The sequence below is a fragment of the Podarcis cretensis genome (genome assembly GCF_951804945.1).
Source record: "Podarcis cretensis genome assembly, chromosome: 12".
Lineage (NCBI taxonomy): Eukaryota > Metazoa > Chordata > Lepidosauria > Squamata > Lacertidae > Podarcis > Podarcis cretensis.
Genome location: NC_137181.1, coordinates 19,990,721 through 20,016,911, shown reverse-complemented (window position 1 = coordinate 20,016,911; position 26,191 = coordinate 19,990,721). Strand labels below are relative to the sequence as shown.

Sequence of the window (26,191 nt, the reverse complement as noted above, 5' to 3'; positions counted from 1 at the left end):
TGAAACAATGCACATCTTACCAATTTCTCTTCAGCCATGCTTTGACCAGATAAAGTTATTTTCACAGTGCAATGGATAGCAGTAACAGTAGGTGAAGCAGTATATCCTTCAGAATGGTAATAGAGTATCTCCTCTCTCTCATAATTTTGGCAGGACGTGGTAGTATAGAGAAGTCTGAAATATGACAACAGGATGAGATTCTTCAGTTTTTCATAGAATCATAGAATTGTAGAGCTGGAAGGGTCATCTAGTCTTGCTGACTCTGATCCCTGCTTGCTTCTTTCATAACTTCTGAGAAGGTTTATAATCCCTAAGCACCCTTGCTTTTGGGGTTTTACATACCCAAACTTTTAAAAATGGATCACTTGAAAGTTTCCGGGGTCTTGACGGACTTGTTAATAAAAAAAGTTTCGATTCGCACATCAAAGCACACAACTCATATTTCTGAAGTACTGGGTGTGCCTGTTTTTGTGGCCAAGCTCTGTTAAGTAGAGGGTAACATTTGTCAGCTTTAGCAGATCCACAGCCTTTCTGCAGACCACTGAAAGGAACTTGCAGGCCACAGTTTTATAAACCTGTGATGTCTCTTTGGAGCAATGTGAACCTAAGGACATGATTGCCACCCTTATCAGCTAGGCCCCGTAGCAGTCTTCCCCAACCTGGTGCAGACCAGATGTCTTGGACTGCCACTCTCCCCAGGAGCTGTGTGTTCAGCATGGTAGGCTCAGTTTGGTGGAACTCTTTCAGGATGACATCAGACAGGCCCTGTTGCTGCTGAACTTCTGTTTCAGCAGGCATTTTAAGTAAGCTTTTATGATTTTCTGATTGATTTTAACTGATTTTTATCTTAGAAACTACAATGTTAAGTGGTATATAAATTGCAGAAAGGAAGATGTCAGGGAACTGCCATCGGAGCCAGAGGCGGAGGGAAGGCTCCAGAGCGATGCCGGAGAGGGTCCCAGCAGGGAGAGAGGCAGCCCATCTGCTGGGGAAGGAAATCAGCATAACACCAGGGGTGAAGGGGGGCAGATGGGGGAATCGGAGAGAAGGCTCCAGGACTCTTCACCGGAGACCAGTGGGGAGAGCACGGGTACTCCGCTGCCCACACCCTCCCTGCGCAGAAGACTTCCGCGCAGGGAGAGTAGGAGGAGACTTGGCGTCAAAGAACTTCTTTGCTGGAAGAAGTTTAAGAAACGCCCACTGACGGATTCTGCCAGCGACTGAGACAGCCACGAGTGCAAGGCTGTCCAGAGATAAAGGGTTCAACCAGGCAACCTAGCCATGAGTGGCGGCAACTTACGCACGAGCAACCCCCTTAGAACCATTACAGAAGACATTGCAAAACATTATTTGCTGCAGATGCTCATCCGCTCTCATTGGCCTCCCTTTTCCAGCTTTGTCTCTGTTCCACACAGGCTCATGTGCAAAAATATCCTCTGTGAAAACAGGAGTATGTGAGTCTCTCTGATACCATCTCTATTTCCTCTAATCCTCTCCCCCCCCCCCCAAAAAAAAAAAAACTGGTCTGCTTCCTTAGGTGAACAGTGACAGCAGAATTTTAGCAATCTCCCTTTGCAGTCATTTTGTAGCTGTTTAACATTCTCTTTACTTTCATATAGACCAGTGCGACCAAGGGCAGAGAAATAGGTTTTGCACCTATTCTGTCAGATTTCCTGTTGCGCGGGGGGGGGGGGGGATATCTCCCAAATCCTGTTAATTTTCAACAAAATACCTACTGGTATTGGCAAGGCTGGTGAAAATGAAGGTAGCAAGCAATCCAGGGAAGAAATGGGTGGAATGGCAGCAATGTGATCTTGGCAAGGTTGATGCTTGTCAGCCCATTTAAAGTGATATGTCTCTGGACAGGGTCTGGAAAGCTTTTGAACAAGCAGGTGTCCACCTAACACTTTCCCTGGGACAACCTGGAATAGCTATTCCAAGATGCTTGCATAGGCAGTCTGCTTCTGTTCCACCTGAAACTGCGGCCCCAAAGGCCACTTAATGAATTTGTTCATCTTTGAAATGCTGCAGGCTATTTTACAGAAAGAAAATGGAACATACACAGGGATCTATAGTGCACTTTTTAATGTCTGGTGTTTTGTCGTGTTCTTTTATATTCTGTTGGAAGCCGCAAGAGTGGTGGGGCAACCCAGTCAGATGGGCAGGATACAAGAAATTTATTATTATTATTATTATTATTATTATTATACTGGAAATGGGCCCTTAAGTAAGCACGTGCAGGGCTGAAAGCAAGTCACTTGTTGGAAGGGCTCAAAGCAAGTCACACATTCTTGGTACTATTGGTATTCTCCTCTCTGATGCACCCAAAAGTACTATTTATTCTGTTAGATTGTATCTTCAAAGCTTTTTCAGGTCATAATCTCAAACTTCTAAAGAGGCCCATGAAAACAATTTATTATCTGATAGAACGTGCTGACGTCCAAACCTCAGTTATCAGAATTAACAAACAAACAAAATATTCCAATACCCAGTTGCATTTCTTTTAATTTAAACCCTCAGACTAGTATTTTTGGAACAATAATAGGTTTGTTTCATGTTTGATCCCATTCTGGGATGAACAGTCCCACAACAATTAGGAGCTATTCTTGCCACAATGCAAGCATCAGCAGGACATGTCTGGTCATGTGCAGATCAGTTATGCATCTGACAGATAACTAACCCAGACTTGCCGTGCCTTAGTGCAGTGACTGCTTCAGATAGTGAAGCTATCCTAATTGAGAGGGGTGGGATGAGAGTTGAAACTGCTCTTCTAAGTAGATTTGGTTCTCATTTCAAGTAAAAATATTGTGTATTAAAATATTGTAAGCCACCTTGTGGAGGATAGCTTCAAAAAGTGGAGTATAAAACTTTTAAATTAATTAAATTTTAAGATAAACTATTTGTCCTTCTGACACTACACTTTGGAGCAATATTTAATTGATGCAGGAAGATTTCTTTAAATGCTTGTAATAAATGTGATTAAGGTTTGACCTACTAATTTTCACAATGTATTCATTCTTGTCTAGAGTTTTGTCCACCCTTGATGTTTGTGATATACTCATCTAGTATATTTTAATGCATACTGATACAGAATCTCTGCAGGTATGTCTTACTGTGTGTGGTTGTGTTCAAAACTGTGTGCCTGAATAGGCATATTTCCTACTAAACCATGACAAATATGAAAGAGACAGATCTGTCATAAGGGAATCTGCTCCTGTAACTTAGATAGGCTTCTTCCCATAGGCTAGCCCAAACATCCATCCCCCCTAGTGTATCATGTCTGGGTAATAACAAAAATAACCCCACCATGGTATGGTTTTGACTGCACCTGCAATTTCTACTCTCTTAAATCCAGAATTTAAACAACTATAATGTGTGCATGTGTGCACATCCTTATTTCCCATCTCCAGATCTCAGTGGTATGATTTATAGGGATAGGTGTAAGGGGATATGGAGGTATTTACTTCCCTGTCCCCGCAAACTGAGGCCCCATCTGGCCTGCCCTGCTGCTCTTCTGATTGGCTATAGGAACAGCTGAGGAGTGCACCGACCAGCTTGCTCCTCAATGGTTTCTGGCTTTATTGAATTGGGCAGCAGGGAGGAAGAGGTTGGGATGCAGGGAAAGTAGTTCAGGGCTGCATATCACCAGTTGTCCATGTGCTGTACAGACATCGACCCAAAGCACAAGCTAAAACCAATAAGACATCCCCATAAAAACAAATAAAACCAAATAGTACATAAATTCAAAGGATTCAAACACATAAAACAGGGTCCAGTCTTATGGGTCATGGAAGGCCTGAGCCAAAAACAGAAGTCTTCACAGGACATCTGAAACAACTGCTAGCTGCTGCTTCACATATTACTGTGTCCCATGGCATCCCATACGACATCCCATTGCTTGGTCAACCTGGTCCCTACCGCCCACTAGTGGGTGTTACAGGATTTTAGGTGGGTGGTAGGGGGTTCTACGGCACAAGCTGAATCCTCCTTCCATCGAGCACTGGTGTACAGTAGGGAAATTTTACCATCAAAAAAGATACATTAGTGGGTGGTAGCTATAAAAAGGTTGGCTACCCCTGGCTTTAGACTGTACAGTGGTACCTCAGGTTACAGGCGCTTGAGGTTACACACTCCGCTAACCCAGAAATAGTACCTTGGGTTAAGAACTTTGCTTCAGGATGAGAACAGAAATCGTGCGGCAGTCAGAAGCCCCATTAGCTAAAGTGGTACTTCAGGTTAAGAACAGTTTCAGATTAAGAACGGACCTCCGGAACGAATTAAGTTCTTAACCCGAGGTACCACTGTAGTCAGTAACACAAATCAGATGTGTTCTGTGCTCTACTTGCAAAACTGGTTGTTGATGTTGACAGATATATATTGGGATGGAATAAAAACCTGAGCAAGGATTTCTTGTTAAAAGGAGAGTGGGTGGGTGCATTTGGGGGAGGGGAATCACAAGTTATCCTTGCAGCCATTACACTTGGAAGATGCACGAACTGGATAGAAGTGCTGCTCCAGCTTTTCCCCTCCTCCTCCTACCTCCATTATAGTCTGTAGTGAGGCTGTCCCTGACATTAACTGAGGACAGTAGGCCTGGGCCTTACATGTGTTGATAATAGAATTGTAGAATTGGAAGGGACCCCGAGGGCCATCTAGTCCAACCCCCAGAAATGCAGAAATCTCAGCTAAAGCATCCATGGCAGATGGCCTTCCATCCTCTGCTTAAAAACCTCCCATGAAGGAGAGTCCACCACCTTCCAAGGGAGTCCGTTCCATTGTTGAAAGTTCTTCCTGATGTTTATTCGGAATTTCCTTTCTTGTAACTTGAATCCATTGGTATGGCTCCTACCCTCCAGAGCAGGAGAAAACGAGCTGGTTCCCCTACTAGTACTGTAAATGGCTCGTGGAGTGCAGATGGCTTCCTCTTTAGCTTTCATAGTGCATTTTTAGGATTTATTTTTAGACTTTTGGATCTGTAGTAACATCCCAGCCTGTTTTAAGCTTTATGAATGGTGTGTCTAATCCCCTCCTCTAGGTTTGGATTCTTGCTGATGGTTCGGTTACTTATACAGTATAGTGTTGTTGGAAAAGCATTCTTGCTTCTAATTGACAAAGTATTTTTAAAGTCCTGGGGGCAGGGCATGTTGACAGGCCACTGTTTTGATACTAGCTGTCCCTGCTCTCTTAACTGGGCCTGCTTAGTGTGCCCCTGCACACACCCATTGCTCCAGCCCACATTTCTGGCCTGCTTACTGTTTCTGCACAGCAAGTGATGATTGTTGCAAAAATTAGGTATGCATACCAAAAGGTACAAAACATATATATATATCCCACTGCTGTTATGCTATCCTTTATTCCTATTCCACCACTGGGGTTTCAGGATTAGACATAATAGATAGGAAACAGACTATTAAGGTTGATAGTTTGAATCTACAAAGCAGGCACTTGCTTAGCTTGGCTTAGCCATTTTCTGCTTGTAGAAGTTGTCATAGTTCCTCTCTAATACTGCTAGGTGATTTTAATCCTCACTACTTTTGCACAGCAGGAAGTAGCTTCTAAAAATATTTTTAAGATTTCCATATGCTCTCAGTGATCATAGAAATATCTATACTGCCCCCAACCGTTCTTTCAACTTGAAAACATTTGTCTAACTGTCGTGTTTTGAAAAGATTTTGGCCAAATGTGTACTCTCTCACTTTCCTTGTAAATGAATTTGTTGTGCAAGGCCCAACTTCTGGGTAGTATTTTAAAGAAATGTTTCTATTTTGTCAAGGGTCTCAACTGGTTGTTGACTATACCAGCTCAATATATTTATTCCAAATAGCTCTTAGCAGGGTTTTCTGTTTACAAAGCAAAGGTCTGGAAGTGGTTCTAGAGGTGTATATCTTGCAGTGTCTCAAACCATAATCCTATCCACATTTAATGGGGAACAAGTTCCATTGAACTTGGGAAGTTGTTTGTGACTAATAACAGGATCAAGCTATAGGTTCTGAATCTGTACTTTAATAGAAACACCTTGTTACATGTATTATGAAGTCAGTTCCAGAAATTGGCCATTTGAGTTTATATTCAGGGTAAAGTCAGGTTAACAACATTTTTTAATAAACAGCTAAAAATGGTTGTAACATTTTCAAGGAAGAAACTAAAGTAAACATGAAAATACTGGGATGTATCAGAGGAAAAAACTTAAGTAACTGTTCTTCTCCTTTTCAGTTCATTTTATATAGGAAAGGTACCACCAAGGCCAAGAGGATGCCAGCATGGTTAATGAGCAGAGTCAAAGAAGCTATTAGACGCAAGAAGACTTCCTTTATAAAATGGAAGTCTTGTCCAAATGAGGAGAACAAAAAGGACCTAAACTCTGGCAAAAAAAAAAAAAAGAGCAGGCAGAGTAAGGGGTGCTAAAGAAGAAATTGAGGAGCATATTGCTAAAAATATAAAGGCCAACAAAATATTATTTAAACCCATTAGTAGTACATGACTGGTAGGCAATTTGGGTGGCAAGGCATCCGAAGGTGTGCTAAAGGAGGAGAAGGAGATTGCAAAGAAGCTGAATGAACATTTTGCACCTGTCTTCATAGCAGAAGATATTGGGCAGATCCCTGTGCTTGAACTAACTTTCAGGAAGGGAGTCTGAGAAATTGGGGCAAATAGCGATGACAAGAGTTAACTAGGCAAAATCAAAACTGACAAATTGCCACAGCCAGATAGCATCCACCCAAAAGTTCTCGAAGAACTCAAATGTGGAATTGCTGATCACCTAAGAAAAAGATGTAACTTGTCCCTAAGATCAGCCTTCATACAAGAGGGCTGAAAAATGGCCAATTTTTAAAAAGCGATCAAGAGTTAGCTTATCACCTGTCCCAAGAAATGTCCCAAGTTTGCTGATGACACTAAAGTGTTAACGGTCACTAACAAAAAAGAGATTGTGAAGAGCTCCAAAAGGACCTCTCCAAACTGAGTGAATGGGTAGTAAAACAGCAAATGCCCTTCATTGTAAACAAGTATGAAGTAATGCATGTAGAGGCAAAAAAATAATTTTAGTTATACAGACATGGGGTCTGAACCGGCAGCAAATGACCAGAAATGAGACCTTCGGGTCATAATGAATAGTCCAGTAAAGATCTTGACCCAGTGTATAGCTGCTGTGAAAAAGGCAAATTCTAATTATATCTTGATTTTATTGTATTATATTTTTGTAAACCACTATGAGGGTTTGTTGTTGTTTTAACAATCAAGCAGTTTATAAATTTTGTGAAATAAATAAATTGCTATTTCCTGTTATTCACATTGTTTCATGATGATTTGACTATTCTGTTGTACAGTATTTGTGAAACTTTAACTCATGTCATTTAATAACAACATTTGGTTCTGTCTTCAGACTGAACACTTTAAAAAGGTTCAGTTTTGACACATTTTAGAACTTGAATTGCTTTATGTTCTGGAATATTTACTGCCTTTGTTTCATTTCAGAATGACCTTATTTAAAAATGTATGAGGCTATTTATAATTGACTCCATGGCAGTGATTAAAGAGGTGTGAATAATAGGTTATTGGACGTTGACAGCTCCTTGTTTGCTAGACTGCTGTTAGAACATTTATGCTGCTCAATCTTACCTCATTTATTCTAAGCTGATATCTGCATTTTGACATGTGCATAGTAAGTTTATGTATTCTTGGGAGGGGGTGAGTTTTGGGTTAGTGAATTACTAATATATCTTTTTAAATTAACATGGGCATTTCAGTGTCGGTTTACATTTATGTGTCTAATGATGCTGTGTTGTACATATTTATTATAATTATGCCCTTATCAGCTATTTAGTTAGTTGAGTGTAAATTTGAAGTTGCCCTCCAATCGTACTTGATCAGGAACTCTAAATGTGTAGTCTGTATTTTGGTATCAAAATAGTTTTATATGAAACTGTTTTTTGGTTCTCTTTAACTCTGATCAAAATGAAAATGTTTATCCAGTTTCCAAAACAATGAAGAGGGAGGGGTTTTTTAGAACAAACAAACAAAGCGTAAAATGCAATTTTCATTGCAGATCTAGTCATGAAGGGAGGAAGCTTTGAAAGAAATATGAGAATTCTAGGCAATACTTCTCTTGTGCTAGAATCTCAAAAGTGAAAGAACTCTTAAACTGGATTTTTCCCCCATCAGTGGTGTCTTTAAAGAAGACATGTTGAACACTGCATTTCTGCTCAATTGCTCATTATTTATTTATTTAAATGCATTTTTAAGGGGTGGGGTCCCTTAAAATGTGGTCTGTTAAAATGGATTATTAGATAGGCAGCTAGACTCATTCAACCCCCTGCAGAAGTCCATAATGCAATCTGAGGGAAATGCATGGTTTAGTGCTGGCATATAATAGTATGTGAAACTATACCTTTTGTGGAAAGACAGACAAGCATGAGACAAGAAGTCATAAACGCCCTGGTTTGTTTTTGTTTTTTGTACACCACCGCAACATTTTTGAATAATGGGTGCTTTATTTTTTTTTAAAAAAAGTTTCTAGCCATAAGTCTTGAAATTATTTCATCTCCATTTTCTCATCTTCCAATTGTAAGTGTAAATTTTTATGCTAGTGTCTGAACAGCTATTAATATTCACACCACAATACCCAGCCAGATGCATTATTCCCTTTTTTTTAAGGAATGGAATGTCATAAAAAAGGATGAAACAGCAACTCATAAAATTCTGATGGAAACTGGCAGGTTGCAACTCACCTATAAAATCTGAAAGGTGTGTGAGAAAGAAGAGAACATTATACCCCCAATGTGTAACGTACAATAAAATATCTGTTTGACATTACTGTTTGTGCCATTTGAAGGTCCTGGGAATCGAGGATTATTTTCTTTACAAATTTATAATCCACTGTGACATAAGAATATAGCAAGGCAGAGTACAACATGCAATGTAACATCAATAAAACATAAATACAGACTGGTTTTATATATAACCAATGTTCTTAGCTGTTTCGTACATGTGTTCTTTGACTACACCCATAGGAACCAACTCCCCTTGTCCACCCCAATAAAATATTTGAGGGTGCGCCCCCCCCCCAAGTTGATGCACATTGCCATTCAAATGGTGTGTGTGCTGCAGGGCGAGGCTTACCTGCCCCCCCCCCCCGGTGTTTTATTAAAGTTGGCACCCCTGACTACACCTGAACATTGTAAATTCATACTTGGTGTGTCTGTACCAGAGGTGGGAGTTTCAGGCACAGAGGTTGAATGTGGCCCTCCATCATCTGGCCTATGGGTAGGTAAACAAAGGCCCAGGGGCCGGATATGGCCCAATCGCCTTCTAAATCTGGCCTGCGGACGGTCCAGGAATCAGCGTGTTTTTACATGAGTTGAAAGTGTCATTTTATTTAAAATGCATCTGGGTTATTTGTGGGGCCTGCCTGGTGTTTTTACATGAGTAGAATGTGTGCTTTTATTTACAATGCATCTCTGGGTTATTTGTGGGGCATGGGAATTCGTTCATTTTTATTTTATTTTTTAATCAAAATAGAGTCCGGCCCACCACATGGTCTGAGGGACAGTGGTCTGGCCCCCTGCTGAAAAAGTTTGCTGACCCCTGATCTGGCCCTTAAGACTTTCCCCAGGCCCTACCCCTGACGAGTCGTACTTCTAGCCCTCCAGTGTTTTTGCCTGGCTGCAATGTGTCTTTGAACTCTAATAATCCCTGTTGCTTGCCTGGGTGGAGGGGAGAAAGGTGTGTGTGTGTATAAACTAGCCCATTGCAAAAAAAAAAAAAAGGCCTGCCCACATTTCCCTCTGGTCCCGCCCACTAAGCATGTGGCCCTTTACCCTGTACTATACTGTCAGATAATAAAGTGGTAAAAATGTACCTGCAGTGTTTTTGTTATCTTAGGACTGAATAATTTGTGTTGCATCTGTGCATTAACAAATGTCCTTTTTTGTAAGCCACCTTGATATATTATGAAAGTATGGATCATAATTATTCAAACAGATTTTTTTTAAAAAGAATATTTTGGATATTGCTCCATTTCAGTTACTGCACCGTTAAGAAAGAAGTACCATTCAGAAAGTGTTTCTCAGTATATTTTGTACAGATCTGACAACAAAACACCTAGCAAATTCTCAGACAAGGTGTGCTTTGCCTTCTCCAGCTTTGCAAGTAGAATGATCGATATTTCAAGTGAATATGTGCCATTATTTTAGTTCTTTCCCCCTTGCTTTATGTTTAAAAGTGCTGTGTTAACATTCACACATTTGTCCATCAATGTGGTGTATTTATAAAACTGGTTTGGGAGTACAGTTAAAAAACAACAACAGGGAAACCAGCCAGATACTGCCATGCTCATTCAACTCCTGCTTGAAGACACACACACCCCGAGCTGAATCCTGAATATTAATAAATACTGTTGAACATTTCCAGTGCAGCTCTAGTGTTTGGAAAATGTTGTGTATGTCTTCTGCCCGAACCTATGCATTCACTCCTTGGGTGCTGGACTGCTGTGGCCCTAAAGCTATCTATATGGTCTTGATCATAAGGAGATGTAAAGTGATCCAGCCAGTAATTGTGATGACTAGGAAAGGTATTGGCACCCATTAGAAAAATGGATAGAAAAATACTTAGCTGCTGCTAAGTATATGGCCCAGTTTGCACCAACTTTATATACAAACATGACTGAGCTGCTCATGTATGAGGAAACTCACCTCTTTTTTTGTTTTGGGGATGGGTGTGAAAACAGTTATTTGGATTTCTAAATAGACTCTAGAAGCCATGTGTATTCCTAAAACAGACAATGCACAAGAAAGATGTGAAGAGAAACAAGCCACTATTCCACTGTCAACAGAAAGTACTCAGTGATTAATGTTATTTTTTCATAATGCATAACAGCAATCAACAGAGCAAATCAGTGAACACATGAATAACCATGTGGTTCTAAACAGCTGAAAGTTAGTGTTGAGAGCTGGGAAATTCAGGGCCCCTTCTCTTAAGCTGCAACAGAGAACATTTCTCAAAAGGTGGTGTCATGGCTGATGATTGAAAATCTATTACTGGATGGATTGGTCCAGTTGTATGCAGAGGGATTTTTTTGTGGCAGTTGCTTCTAATAATGTGTGTCATTGCCATAGAAAATATTCATGAGTGGGCTAATCTGCATTGAGTCAAGCCATGAAGTCCATAAAATGAGAATTCAGCAGCAAAGGCAGCCTTGGTCTGATCTTTACAAACAGGGACATTGCAGTGCAATGCATAAATGCTACACATGTGTTATCTCCTAGCTTTAATGGGCACAGGAAATCTTGGAGGGACCTCAGATAGCATTGTACAGTACTGTATTTTCAGCTGGGGAAACAGCACTGAGCAGTGATAAAATACTTAACCCCTGTTTTGAAAACCAGCTGATTCAGTGCCAAAGTTCCTTCTCCATGATTGACTTATTGGACATTATTGAACTGTGTGATACCAAACCCTAGTGTTGTACCTAAAGAAACAAAATGATGTATGGTAGATAATTCAGCCATGATTAGAGATACCATTCTCTATAGCATGCACTCTTATGGTCAGTTTGTGACTGGATTTGCTCATTAGGGCTGAACTGTATCTTAAATAAATCCTCACATTTGCCTGTGTTTTTAAATAAGTGCCATGGAGGGTCAGCCAGGAGAAGAAATTGGCGTAGGTGCAGGAGGGCATTAACTCTTTCTACTCACACTGCAGTTCAGGAACAAAATTATCTAGCCAAAGCTCAAAAAGGAATTGATTCAATAAGGGTAAAAATATGCATTTACTTAAAGCCAAACACATTTTGTGTTCTTGAAAGCTCTTTTTCCAGGGATAACTTAATTCAGAGAGATTAAGAATCTCCTGCAATACTTCAACTGTAGTTGGTACATAAAGTTTTCGCTGAAGTATTCGATCTTCTATTTCCAACAATTCAGTTGCCCTTAAAGTAGTCTGAACCAAATAATTGAATTTTAAAAAATTAACTGTTCACTTAACTGAAATTATAACAATTTCAGTTATAATTAAGGCTGGTGCATTTTCTCTGGATCATCAAGGGACTGTATGTAGTACATGTCTCACCCTTCACTCCCATTGTTATTTCTCCCCCTATAACTGTTGGATTTCAGTTTCCCCTGCTTTATGTTTCTTTCCAGTTTACTGCTTTTGCCTGTTTTGCTGCTAACACCAATCTCTCAAAAGCTGCACATATATTAAAGGGATATGCTGTTTCTCCATCTCTCAGTGCAATTTTTTTAATTCCACTGGGTTTATTGTCACTGCTATCGTTCACTGAGAGGTGTGGATACTTCTCGGGGGCATTAGGATTGTCTTAACTTGAATTTGGATGATACATAGTATGAAGATGTGTCCCAATTCAGTATTTATCATGGAAGACACAGCAGATACAGTGAGGGGGGGAAGTATTTGATCCCCTGCTAAATTTGCCCGTTTGCCCTCTGACGAAGAAATGACCAGTCCATAATTTTAATGGTAGGTTTATTGTAGCTGTGAGAGACAGGAAAACAACAGGAAAACCCCCAGAAACCCAGAAGACAAAAGTCAGAGATTGATGTACATTATAATGAGTGAAATAAGTATTTGATCCCCTATCAACCAGCCAGATGTCAGGCTACCTGGTATCTTCACTGTATGTAATAAACTGAGATTAGAGGCACCTGAGATTAGAGCCAGTGTGGTGTAGTGGTTGAGAGCGGTAGTCTTGTAATCTGGGGAACCGGGTTCACGTCTCCGCTCCTCCACATGCAGCTGCTGGGTGACCTTGGGCCAGTCACACTTCCTTGAAGTCTCTCAGCCCCACTCACCTCACAGAGTGTTTGTTGTGGGGGAGGAAGGGAAAGGAGATTGTTAGCCGCTTTGAGACTCCTTAAAGGGAGTGAAAGGCGGGATATCAAATCCAAACTCCTCCTCCTCCTCCTCCTCCACCTGCTGTAAGGGAGAGGTCTTACCTGTAATCCCAGCTCGTTACAGTACCTGTACAAAAGACACCTGTCGACAGAAGCAATCAATCCAGCAGATCCCAAAGTAGCCACCATGACCAAAGAGCTGTCCAAGGATGTCAGGGACAAGATTGTAGACCTGCACAAGGCTGGACTGGGCTACAAGACTATTGCCAAGCAGCTTGGTGAGAAGGTGACAACAGTTGGTGCAATAACTCGCAAATGGAAGAAACACAAAATAACTGTCAACCTCCCTTGGTCTGGTGCTCCATGCAAGATCTCATCTCGTGGAGTAGCAGTGATCAGGAGAACATTGATGAAGCAGCCCAGAACTACACGGAAGGAATTTGTCAATGATTTCAGGGTAGCTGGGACCATAGTCACCATGAAAACAGTTGATAACACACTACGCCGTGAAGGACTGAGACCTTGCAGAGCCCGCAAGGTTCCCTTGCTCAAGACAGCACATGTACAGGCCCGTCTGCAGTTTGCCAATGCACATCTGAATGACCCAGAGGAGAACTGGGTGAAAGTGTGGTCAGATGAAACCAAAATCAAGCTCTGGCAGCAACTCAACTGGCTGTGTTTGGAGGAGGAGGAATGCTGCCTACGGCCCCAAGAACACCATCCCCACCATCAAACATGGAGGGGGACATACTATGCTTTGGGGGTGTTTTTCTGATAAGGTGACAGGACACCGTCACCGCATCGAAGGGACGATGGACGGGACCATGTATCATCAAATTTTGGGTGAGTACCTCCTTCCCTCAGCCAGGGCATTGAATATGGGTCGAGGATGGGTATTCCAGTATTGCAATGACCCAAAACACATGGCCAAGGCAACAAAGGAGTGGCACAAGAAGAAACACATTAAGGTCCTGGAGTGGCCTAGCCAGTCTCCAGACCTTAATCCCATCGAAAATCTGTGGAGGGAGCTGAAGGTTCGAGTAGCTACACATCAGCCTCGAAATCTTACTGACTTGGAGAGGATCTGCAAAGAGGAGTGGGACAAAATACCTCCTGAGATGTGTGCAAACCTGGTGGCCACTACAAGAAACGTCTGACCCCTGTAATTGCCAACAAGGGTTTTGCCAGCAAGTACTAAGTCATCTTTTGCAAAGGGATCAAATACTTATTTTACTCATTATAATGCACATCAATCTCTGACTTTTGTCTTCTGGGTTTCTGGGGGTTTTCCTGTTGTTATTCTGTATTTCACAGCTACAGTAAACCTACTATTAAAATTATGGACTGGTCATTTCTTCGTCAGAGGGCAAACAGGCAAATTTAGCAGGGGATCAAATACTCCCCCCCCCTCACTGTAGCTCCACATGCTCAGGTTGTGAGTATTTGTCCGATTTTGGGGGAAGGATATAACTTCCACCCAGGTCAAATAGCTGGTGTTCTGGGGGCAAAGGTGAATGTTTGCTTCCCTATGGTCCTTGTATTTACTTGTATCATTGCATGTTAGAACTGACAGCATTTATTTGCTCTGCATCCTGCTTTAACTCCTAGTCTTTGCTGATGACTCACTGGGCCTGTGAGATAATTTTTTGAGCGTTGATGAGCTGCTCGTTTTCAGCCATACAATTTTCTCTCCCTTGTATATTTCTTTACTCTTGGAAATTGATAGGATTAAGAGGGCAGACTTCATGACTTCATGTGCCAGGCTCACAATTGTTTCTTAGCCCCTCTTTTTTCAAAAGCTGTGCCCATATTTATATATGGGAAAGACTATGAATAAGGCACCTTTATGTTTGATAAATATAATTTAGGGATTTTTTGGAGGGGAGGTGGGAGAAGGAGTGGTAGGAGTTATACCACCACAAAGACACGATCATAAACATATATTTCATTATAACCAGCTACATCCAGTGATGCTACATGTAATATTCCATCTGCTGACAGTACATTGACAGTCTTCAATAATGACTAAAAATAACTTACAATTTTTATTTGCACACCAACCAACTGATGAGATTTGACTGGTCTCTCTAGGCATGTTTTGCATGAGAACCATGATTGGATCTCCCAATGTTTTTATTTTCACTTCAGAAAGCAGGGACCGGGGCTCTGAATTTGCTCAGAGCTGTAGCACTTGGGGGGGGGGGTGTCTCACACTTTCTTCTAATGCTGTACGGTATACCATTCCCAATCAAAATCATTTCTACAGGGCTAACAGCAGTTTCAGAGATGCTTTTAGATAAGAACAAATTGGTACTGTAAGAAAAATACAATGCAAAGGTGTGTTTTTTTAAAAAAAGATAAAGGACCCCTGGACAGTTAAGTCCAGTCAAAGGCGACTATGGGTTTGCAGCACTCATCTCACCTTTTAAGCTGAGGAAACTGGTGTTTGTCCACAGACAGCTTTCAGGGTTATGTGCCCAGCATGACTAAACCGCTTCTGGCGCAACGAAACATCGTGATGGAAGCCAGAGCGCACTTCCTGCCACAGCGGTACCTATTTATCTACTTGCACTGGTGTGCTTTCGAAGTGCGAGGTTGGCAGGAGCAGGGACAGAGCAACACAAGCCCAAGAGGTTTAGACCACAGTGCCACCTGCGACCCTAAAAAGTACTATGCACCCTTCCTCTGGCACCGTTATTCAAATCAAATACAGTACCAATGTGTGCCAATTCAGTTCAGCTTCCCTAAAGGGGTGTGTGTGTGGTTGGTTGGTTGGTTGGTTGGTTGGTTGGTTGGTAAAAGACTGAAGATATAACTGGATCTCCTACATAATTAATCTTTCATTCTGAGAAGCAGGCAACCATCAAAAAATCTTAGCTATAGGTGAAACCATAGACATGGTTTCATATGCTGAAGGAGGAGCTATGTCTGATGGATCAAAAGTGCGGTTTGTGCTCGTGTATTACCAAAGGGATGGAGGGGGCACATGCAGTACTATGTTTAAGGGAGTGGTAGCCTCTAGCTTTGTAGATTGGTATGTTAAACAGCTTTACTTCTGGTTATTGAAGCAGAAATCCTTAATAAATACTTGTAAAGGTTAATGTGTGGTAGAACTGTAACAGTATTAGCTTGATGGTTCAAAACTAGACTAATACCCTTTACAAGTTGGCTTTGAAGGAAACATTGCCGTGTGGGGTGCTCCTGTTCAGTGTCCTGGCCAGTCAGCAGTGTCTTTACACAATACTCCATCCCCTCTGGTTTTTAGCACTTCTCTTTCCTTTCCTTCCTGGTCAGCATTGCGTACCCTCTGAGCATGCTCACTATGGGGGGGGGTCTGCTTAGGGGGATCTGGTTTCTAAGTTTATCTAATTTGTTTTTTGTTCCCTCAAGCATTCAGATACATCCCTATTACCCATGGGTGGTATAATCAAATTAAAATTACCTAGTTAATGCAAGTAGCCGTGTCATATGCATATGAAAAATAAAAGCCAACGAGAAATTTGCTGAAAATAATTTGAAATGGGACCAGCGGGTTGATTCTTTGTAGAACTTTATTCACTAATTTTAAATTATTTCTTCCATCATGGAAGCCAAAATAGCATATATTTAGAGGAGGCATGCGATGCAACTGCTATGCAGCAGTTTGTGTTGAGATATCTAGCTCTCTGCTACTTGATTTCTAAAAAGCTCTTAGCCATTATTAACATAATCTGATTGTTAGTGCAAATATGTAGCTGACATGGAACAACAATATTCTAACTGAAGTCACACTGAGAGCTGCCTGCATCGTCCCCAAGCCTCTTGGGCAGTGCCACTCATGGCTGTTGCCATCATGGAACAAGGTTTAAGAGCAATGGAGACTGGTCACAGGTCATCAACAACAAACCATAGTATTATACATTACTAGCTTTGTAGTAATATACACTTAGAATGATACTGAATTATACTGTAGGAACTGCTGTGGATTTCTTGCCGTTGCATATTTTTTTAATAGAACTGCCATAGTTACAGGTCTTGATCTGAGTCACCTCAAAGGGGGAGCTGCCTCTGAACATGGGCAGAATGTGTTTTACCATGGATTACTATAGTATGCTGCTGCCTGTCTGGAATTGAGGCCTGCCCTCTTAAGTCAGCAAATAGAGCAGATTGTCAGTACACATTGGAAACCAAAAGTTACTAAACAGCATAGTTACACTGATCTTTCGTTTTCTTTCTCTGCAGTTACCAATTACAATAACGTCGTAGAAACAAATTCTGATTCAGATGACGAAGACAAATTGCACATTGTTGAAGAGGAAAGTATACCAGATGCAGCAGATTGTGATAACAGCGTGCCAGATGATGACTTGCCAAAAGACCATGCAGTATTACCAGAACGCAGTGAAAGAGAAGGAAGTGCAAACAGTTGCTGGGAAGATGAAGGTATGTGTCATCATCAGTGTCTCTACCTAAAAAGACCTTGCAAACATAGCAATATATTAACTTTTTAGAAAATTGCACAGCACTGAAATGACTGTATTCTGCATCAAAATGAAACAAAAGGGAACAGTTGTTGACTGCTAGCTCAAATAACAGTTAGTTTTGGCCCTGATTCAGGTAGATCATCTCCCCCACACTATTTTACCTAGTGCTGATAGAGTTCCTGCTTCATACAAGAAGTTATCTGTATGGCAGAGAGAAGAGACTTGTGCCACTCATTCTACCATGTAAATGAAGTGCCCACACCCATTGACTTGTGAGCTGGGGTTGGGTTAATAGTACCAGTTGTGTTCAGAAGTAGCAGGACTAATAAAGTTTTCAGGTTTTTTTCTGTGGGACAACCAGCCTTATATGACCAACATGCTTTAAGTCTAATTAATGCATAAAGGGGTTAATGCCATAGAATAAGCTGTCCTGCCAGACTTAGCAGCATCACCGCTGCTTACCTTAGGGCAATTAAATGGGCAATTAAGCTTTTCTCTCTCTCTCTCAGTGTACCTGATGAACTCACCATGTGAAGATGTCTAAGCTGGTTGTTCTGGCTTAGCCACATGGCTTTCACAAGCCGCTCTTCAGTTCCTATAACAATAATTTAGGAACTTTCATCATTGTTATTAAGTCAAGTTTTACTTCCTGTGCAACTTTTTTTGAATGTTATATGGAAAAGCACATGTTGAAGAGTTTGTAAGTAAACAAATGTTTAGCTTACTAGATTTTTGGTCTTTTGCTTTGCTGGGAAGAGGGAAGTTTTGGAACTCACAACAGCATATTTTACAAGTCTATCTCCACACTTTACTTTGCTGCATGTTTTGTGATTTTAAATCTCTGCAGGGCTTCTCTCACCAAAGAGTACTTGCCCCCAAATCTTGATTTTGGCATCTAGGGAATTCTCCCTTCTATATACCGTATTTTTCGCTCTATAGGACACACCGGACCATAGGACGCACCGGACCATAGGAGGGGGAGAACAGGGGGAAAAATTCTTCCCCTCTCTGCTCAGCGCCCCTTCAGCGAAGCAGCAGGAGAAACGGAGCCCCTTCCATTTCTCCTCCTGCTTCGCTGAAGGGGTGCTGTGCAGAGAGGGAAAACTGTGCAGCGCCTCTCCAGCGAAGCGGAGCCTGAAGAGCAAGAGGGATCGGTGTGCACCGACCCCTCTCACTCTTCAGGTGGCTATCCGCAAGCCTTCCGAGTGCAGCGGGAACTCCTGCTGCGCTCGGAAGGCTTGCGGATAGCTGCCTGAAGCCCCCGGAACGCAGCCTTTGAAGCCTCCACAGAGCAGCGAGGTGAAGGCACCCCACTGTCCTGCGGAGGCTTTGCGCAGCCATCCCCAAGCTAGAACAGCGAGACAGAGCGCTCCGTCTCCCTGTTCTGGCTTTGGGCTTAGCCGCTCAGCCTGCATTCGCTCTATAGGACGCACACAAATTTCCCCTTAATTTTTGGAGGGGGGAAGTGCGTCCTATAGAGCGAAAAATACGGTACCTATTTTTTACTTGCACCAACATTTTCCTTCTGGGTTTTGAGAACAGATGTCTGAGCAAAATCTGTACACTGTTCAAATTTTGGTTGCTTTCAATTAAGTATTACTTCATTCTGCAGTTTCTTTCATTAAAAGCCCTATGTGTCTTTCTGTAGACATTTTTTGCTTTCATATGCTCCTTATTATGAGTTTAATTTGTCAGGTTGCATGGAATTTTGTTGACGTGAAAATGTGTGTAGCCTTAATCACTACAGTGGTACCTCAGGTTACATACACTTCAGGTTACATACGCTTCAGGTTACAGACTCCGCTAACCCAGAAATAGTGCTTCAGTTTAATAACTTTGCTTCAAGATGAGAACACAAATCGTGCTCTAGCGGCGCGGCGGCAGCAGGAGGCCCCATTAGCTAAAGTGGTGCTTCAGGTTAAGAACAGTTTCAGGTTAAGAACAGACCTCCGGAACGAATTAAGTACTTAACCTGAGGTACCACTGTATTTAATTGGGCTCAAAAGCTTCTTGGCCCTTACCACTTCACTGGGATGTTGCAGTAGGGCTTTGCTAGATCTTGAGACTCAACTTTTTCTGTTTCCTCAGCTTCTTACTCTGACACCCACCAGTAATGATCAAACATAAGAATTTATTATGCTCCTAGGCTCTTTGCCTTTCTTCCCCACCTAACCAGCCATGGAGTTATTTTTCAATGGGATGCCAAGTTGCCAAGGCCATGGGCATGCTGTGTCTTTTCTGGTTTATGAAATCTCAAATGATTGTCAAAGCTGGGAGTGTTTGGGTGGGGGGTCTAAATGCATTTTCTTCTGCATTTAAGTCGTGCTCATGTTGTTCAGATCTTGACTACCTTGTTGATTTTTTCTCCCAGCACAATGAGGTCTTCTTTGGTACTTAAAGAAACATGAAGGCCAACTATGTTCAAGATCTTTTATCCCTATTATAACAATTTAACTTTTGCAAAGTTAGATATCAATCTCTGCAAGCCTGCTGACCATTCTGTTTGTTTGCTTCAGCAGTATTGAATTCTGACTTCCACAAACTCCTTTTTTTTTATAATAATAATTTTTATTAGTTTTCCAATTTTAAAACAAAACAATAACAACGACATAAAAACATCCACCAATACAAACAAACACACAAATATAAATTCTTAACCTCATTTTCATAAGCCTCCTTTCTCGGACTTCCCCATACCTCACCTTTTTTGCATCCTTATTTTACAGTTTTTCAGCAACCCTTTTAGCCAGTTAAATTTAAATTTGTTATCTTTCTCAATTTCGCCTTAAATAACATTTTCAGCTGCAATTCTGCATCTTCCTTCCCCTTGACATTTTAGCACTCATCAATATTATAACAGTTCTTAATATAAGCTTTGAACTTCTTCCAGTCTTCCTCCACCGTCTCCTTCTCTTGGTCACGGATTCTGCCAGTCATTTCCGCCAATCCCATAAAGTCAATCACTTTCGTCTGCCATTCTTCCAGTGTGGGGAGTTCTTGTGTCTTCCAATACTTTGCTAGAAGGATCCTTGCTGCTGTAGTGGCGTCCACAAACTCCTTAAGATTCCTTTCCTAAATGCTTTTTTCTGTTCCAGCAGAGGAAATGAGCAATTTTTAATTACTTTGTAACAGGAAGACACTCACGTGCCTCTATGAAGTAACCTTTTTTGTGATGATACTACAAAAAGATAGCTAGAGTACATGTTGTTAGTTTCAATTAGTCTGTTACTTCTGTTAGATCTCACTGCAATCTCCCAACTTTACTACCAGAGAATGCCAATCAGAAAAAGTAATACACTCCTAGAATTGTATTCTTGTGATACACTTCTCTGAGCCCATGCCTTTACTCTCTCAGCTTCTCACATCATCAACCCAGTTGAATACATTTTGTATCATATGGAATACTTAAAATATTTGGTGTTACAGACGTTTCACCTCTCTTCTGAAGAAACAGGAAAAGCATTAGATCTGAATACCATAGGTCAAGGCTTTGAAGTTCCTTGAACCACCTTCTGTGAAATAAAGCAACAACCCAGTCTCTTGTTATATGACATTTCTCAGTTTTAAGAAATGGACAGCTAGATTGAAGGATTGCAATTTTTCTTTTGCTACTACATATTTCTAGTTTTAATTTTTGAAATCTGGTTTATCTGCAGGAGGGGTAACAGGAGGGAGCATGAGATAGATAGATATCTGAGGCAAACATTTGGTTTGTATATAATAAATTAGCTTAAATCTATCACTTGGGAATAGTCTGATGACCTATCTGCACATCTCTGTATTTGTACTTGTGTGAGTAAAGCAATACTTAACTAAAGTCTGCTGCTTGAAAAATTGTTTGTGCTTGTTAGGTCATCCTCCCATGAAGAAGGTAGAACTTCTTAAATGAAGTAGAGTATACCCAGGAATAATTCACATTCTCCAGGGTCATGTTCACATTTGAATTTAAACCTAATTTTATTTCCAGGGCTAAGTTAGAGCTATTTACAGAGGCATGTTGTGAATTCTTTAGGAGGAATCTTCTAAATGGCATCAGCTGCAAGCCCAAGGTCTTTCCTACAGATCCTAGCACAGTTTTCTAGACACTTTCTAAACTCATACACAAAGTATAAATAGTGGGGCAGTGTCTCACGTAATTGAAGGCCATGCTTTGAGAGCACACATGGAATCTCCTGTGTATGTAGATTCTGTTTTGGCCATCAACTTCCAAATCCACTATCAATATTTTAAGAAAGAAAAATTACAGAAATGAAAGCTGGCCAAAGTTATCAAGGCCCTGATAACATCTAGATGGATAACTTTAGTGCACTAAGGTTGCCTTTCAAGATTATTCAAAATATAGCAGCAAGCCTGTTAATTAGTACTGACAGAAGAGAATTAATATATCACTATATTTATTGATTTTGCATTTGCAGCCCACCCTACACCATGTGGTCCCAGGGCAAGTTACATATGGCTCAGTACAACAGGCTAACCGTGTAAGACATAAACATTACAAGTCCATAAATTAAACCTAATCAGCAGTAGGCAGAAACAGCACTGTAGTTGGATGCCAGGAAAGCATAATGCGGTTTGTGCAGGCTTTTAATGGGGTTTAATAACCCTTGTTCAAATTTTCTGCTTATATTTTTAAAATAGATATGAAACTGTTTTTTAAAATGATCCAAAATTCTTCTAAAACTTGTTCGGATTTTTAGCTGATAGTTTGTTTGTTGATATTGGATTGTTGGATTTTGATCTATATCTATATCTATATTTATATATATATATATATATATATATATATATATATATATATATATATATATATCTGTCTCTATACAGTTTTATTTATATTGGGAACTCCACCAGAAATTACCTTTGAAAAGTGAGATATAAATAAATACAGTTTGTACCCAGCTAAGTGATATTTAGAGTAGACCCCTGAACCAATAGTCTTGTATGTCTGAGTATGCCTTGGTTGGATGCAGCTTAGCAGTCAATACAGGACTGGTATATAGCAGAATAAGTGATTGGAAAATGCATCATCAGTTTGCTGCTTTTGCTTAGTAGTAACATTGCATAGTACTTTCATTTCTGTACTGTACTTACCTCTTACAAGAACGTTAATCAGGGCTAGTAAATCTATTGATAAACGTTCTGATTGCATGTTCTAATTTTATACTATTATGCCACATTTGCCTTTAGTTTTAGGATTCAAACTCCTAAGTTCTTTTTTACTACTATAGTAAATAAACATGTTGTTCCTTGAATTTGGACACTGGAGAGAGTTTCTAACATGTACTGTTGTTAATAATATGCTCAGAGCATTTTTACACAACATACATCTTATTTATGCAAAAGAGGCAACCATGATTAAATATGCAGCAGAATGTCTTATCCATGTTCAAATAACATAATTGTCTGGGCTTCCCAAATCTGCAGAGCAAGGGTCCCTTCCAACTGGACTTTTGCAGGAGGCACCAGAAATGTGAGAGAGAGTAGCTAGAAAGTGAACCAAGACTTTTGAATTCCAGCTCGCTGCTGTAGTCTACTTTCTGTTGTGTAACTGAAAATTTTTGCTCACCGTGGTGCTGGTGTCTGAGGGTGTGCATTTCTCCGGTGGCAAGAGACAAAAAGGTGTTTTAAGCAAATGAGGGTTTCTGGATTATGTAAAGTTCTAAGCTTCTCTTCTTGTCCAATTTTAGCTAGTAAAGAAGCAAAGGAAATCCTGGGGCCTGAAGCTCAAGCAGATGAATCTGGATGTACAGGTATTTGTCACCAAATTCCTTCATTTGTGTTTGTGGTACTTAGCATATCATTGAGGTGCGTGTTCTTGAGGACGGCTATTATTTGTCTTTCTCTGCCACCCCTCGCCCTTTTGGTCTGTCTGTCTGCACATGAAGCCTGAAGTATGACTAGTGAAGATGACTGGCTTAGACTCCCATTAGAGCCGTTTTGAGGTGTTGCTAGTAAATTATGCAAAGCAATCCCTTCCACTGACTGCAGTGCCTCTGCAGCCTCTTAGCTGCTTTTTGGTTCAGGGAACAAGAGCAATGGATGAACAATTTACTTCTGGTCTGTTGCAAGATCACAACAGAGCATTATGATGGGTCCCAGCTGAGGTAATACTATTAGCCATAATACCTTAATATTACATTTTATGCTTAACAATGTATGTAAAATTAGCTTATATATAATGAGCCACAATATGCCAAGGATGCTTTATTTACTGTAGTTGCCTTATTTTAATTGTATGGAAAATAATGATTCTTCGCATGGGGTTTTAAATTGGCACTATATCCCAACTCTGGGTGAGCGACGTACACCTCTGTAGGGCGTGTTGTCTCCCATAATTATTATTCATACTGCAAGCTCTTGTTAATATTCTGGGGATATAGAGATGTATTTGAAAATGCAATTACCGAAGTGTTAAAAGGATAAAAAAATAAGGAAGTAAGCAAAAAGAAACAGAAATTTCCCTACCACAATACAAACTCCTACACATGCTGTACTTCCCATACTTAGCTATGAAAAGGAAGTGTTGCATGCATGAATATACATTTTGCTCTATGATGCCAAACAGTGCCTTTTAAATAGACTCTATACAGGTAATTGTAGCTGCTAGATTGTTGCTGTTTCTTCTTCCAGTGCTCTAAACTGAGGATTTCAAAGATTGAAAAAGTGAGGTTAGCCATTTTTGAAAAGGCAAGGGGTGTGTGTGTATGCAACATGTCTTTTTAGCATCTTTCATGGGTGTGATTGTTTTTTACAGTTTTGTTTCTCTTCCTGCTTTTTCAAAGAAGAGTTTAAAAATAAACCAGCCAGTAGCAGCAATATTTAAAATTAACAATACACCCAGCAGTCAGAATTAAAATCAACATTGTACAGGCCTGGCAGAACAAAAAACTATTTACCTTTGTTCTAACAGTCCTTATGGATTGTACCTTGCAGGCTTTCTTTCAGAAGGGAGTTTTATAAGCAGTGTGCCAGGACAGAAAAAAAACCACGGGCCTTATCTCGGGTGGAGAGGGCCCATGGAGAAGGAGGTAGTCTTCTTTTAGATCAGGAGGCATATGGAGTAAGACTTGACAAATTGCTCAGGATGCAGAGAGTGTGGAGGTTTATATGGAAATCACTTAATAATATCATGAACTCCAGTTTGCGAGTTGCATGAACTATTTCTACACTGCTAAGGCCTTCTCTCCTATAACTGAGTCCTGGAGCAAAGATTCGTATAGGAGCCAGAGGCTTGTGTTAAAGGGAAGGTAAGCAGGGAATGAGATACCAAGGATGTAGTGATGAGTGAAACACCAGAGGCTTTCCTCTGGCACTTCGGGATTTTTCTACGTTTTCATGAAAAATCCTGAGAGTTCAGAAAGATGTCACCAAACCACCACCAGTTACTACGTTCCTGCAAGTTTCAAAGCTATTGCCACCATCCCGGTAACATGCTTTCTCCCCTTACTTTGCTGTTGGCAGTGGTTTGGAAGCAGTGGCATCACAGGAAGCAAAAGGGAGCCCTTTTCTCCCAGCCTCCCTCCATCATTTTCAGCCGCACTGACTTAAGACATTCTATGGTTAGGAACATGGCTAGTTCCCTTCAAGAACTCCTATATGGCATTGTAGTTCTCTTCAAGAGCTGCTGCAGCCACCATAATGCTGCTTCAAGCCTTGTCAGTATTTTAAATGAAGTGATCAAAAAGGGAGAAATAAAGAGTTACTTGTTCTAGCAGGCAGACTTTGGCCCAGACTTTTATATCATTGTCCGCATGTTTTCAAGCTTCTCTTCATAGTTATGAAGGCTGTGACATGTCTCTCTTTTAAAAATGAAAGCTGAATTCTCATATCTGTTACTGAAATTCTCTCATTCTTCACAAATTGTCTTTTACTTCTAGTAAAAGAAGATGAATGTGATTCTGATGCAGAAAATGAACAAAATCATGACCCTAATGTTGAAGAATTTCTGCAACAAGACGATACAGCAGTTATCTACCCTGAAGCACCTGAGGAGGATCAAAGACAAGGAACACCAGAAGCCAGTGGCCAGGATGAAAATGGTTAATATTACTTCTGTTTTCTGTAATTTGTAAAATGGTGTTATTGGAAGCAAGCGCTGTATACATTGGCTTCCATTTTGAAATAAAAAGTATGAATGATGGCATTTCCACAGAAAAAAACCATAGGCTTTAAAATGCAGTCAAAATTCAAAATATAACCTTTGTGTTAAAATTTTATTTATCATTAGGATATCCTGTGTGTTTCTCATATTCTCCATATATTAATACTCTGTTATAATTCAAATCTGATTTACTTACTAGTCATTAGGGTTAAGCACATAGATTCTTTCTTCTAAGTCCATGTGCTAAATGCCACTGTAACTAACATATATTTACAGGGGCAGGACTGGTCCTCTCAGTCATTATTGTTGAAATGTTTGTGCCAGTATTGTGCAGTGTGTAAGAAACTGCATGGTTTCAATAGGGAGCATGGACTTAAAAGCAGTGGTGGAAAGAGTAACGGTTGCATAGGGCAGAATAAGGTGGAAGTGGCCCTACAAGCCGATGCTGGTGAGAAGGATCTTTGCTGAAAAGTAGGAATTGAAAGAGCAATGCCCAATGTGGAAAATAGAACAGCCTCTCCCATCTGCACTTCCTCTTTCCCCCTTTTTCATGTCCTCCTTAAGACCAAATCATATGCAATACTGGAGAACCTTTAATTTTTTCTTTTAACGCAGCCACAGGAAGGCATCCAAAGTTAATCAGAGTGTGGCACTGGGAAGGAGTGTTTCCCCACACAATTTTCTTGACTGAACTAGCTCCTGTGGAGCTCATTTTTTAAGAAAGGAAACACACACACACACACAACACACACACACAGTGTAGCAGCTTCAGGGAG

At 40.6% G+C, this 26,191-nt stretch overlaps 1 protein-coding gene across 2 annotated transcripts in view; it reads left to right on the top strand.

Moving 5' to 3' along the window:
• ZEB1 (zinc finger E-box binding homeobox 1) overlaps positions 1-26,191 on the top strand; it is a 76,136-nt gene that overhangs the window by 32,651 nt on the left and 17,294 nt on the right. For both annotated transcript variants that reach the window (XM_079996418.1, XM_079996419.1), the window contains exons 2-4: positions 17,073-17,273; positions 23,002-23,064; positions 25,192-25,353. In XM_079996418.1, coding sequence (XP_079852544.1) covers positions 17,073-17,273; positions 23,002-23,064; positions 25,192-25,353 — 426 coding nt within the window. The remainder of the gene's footprint in view (positions 1-17,072; positions 17,274-23,001; positions 23,065-25,191; positions 25,354-26,191) is intronic.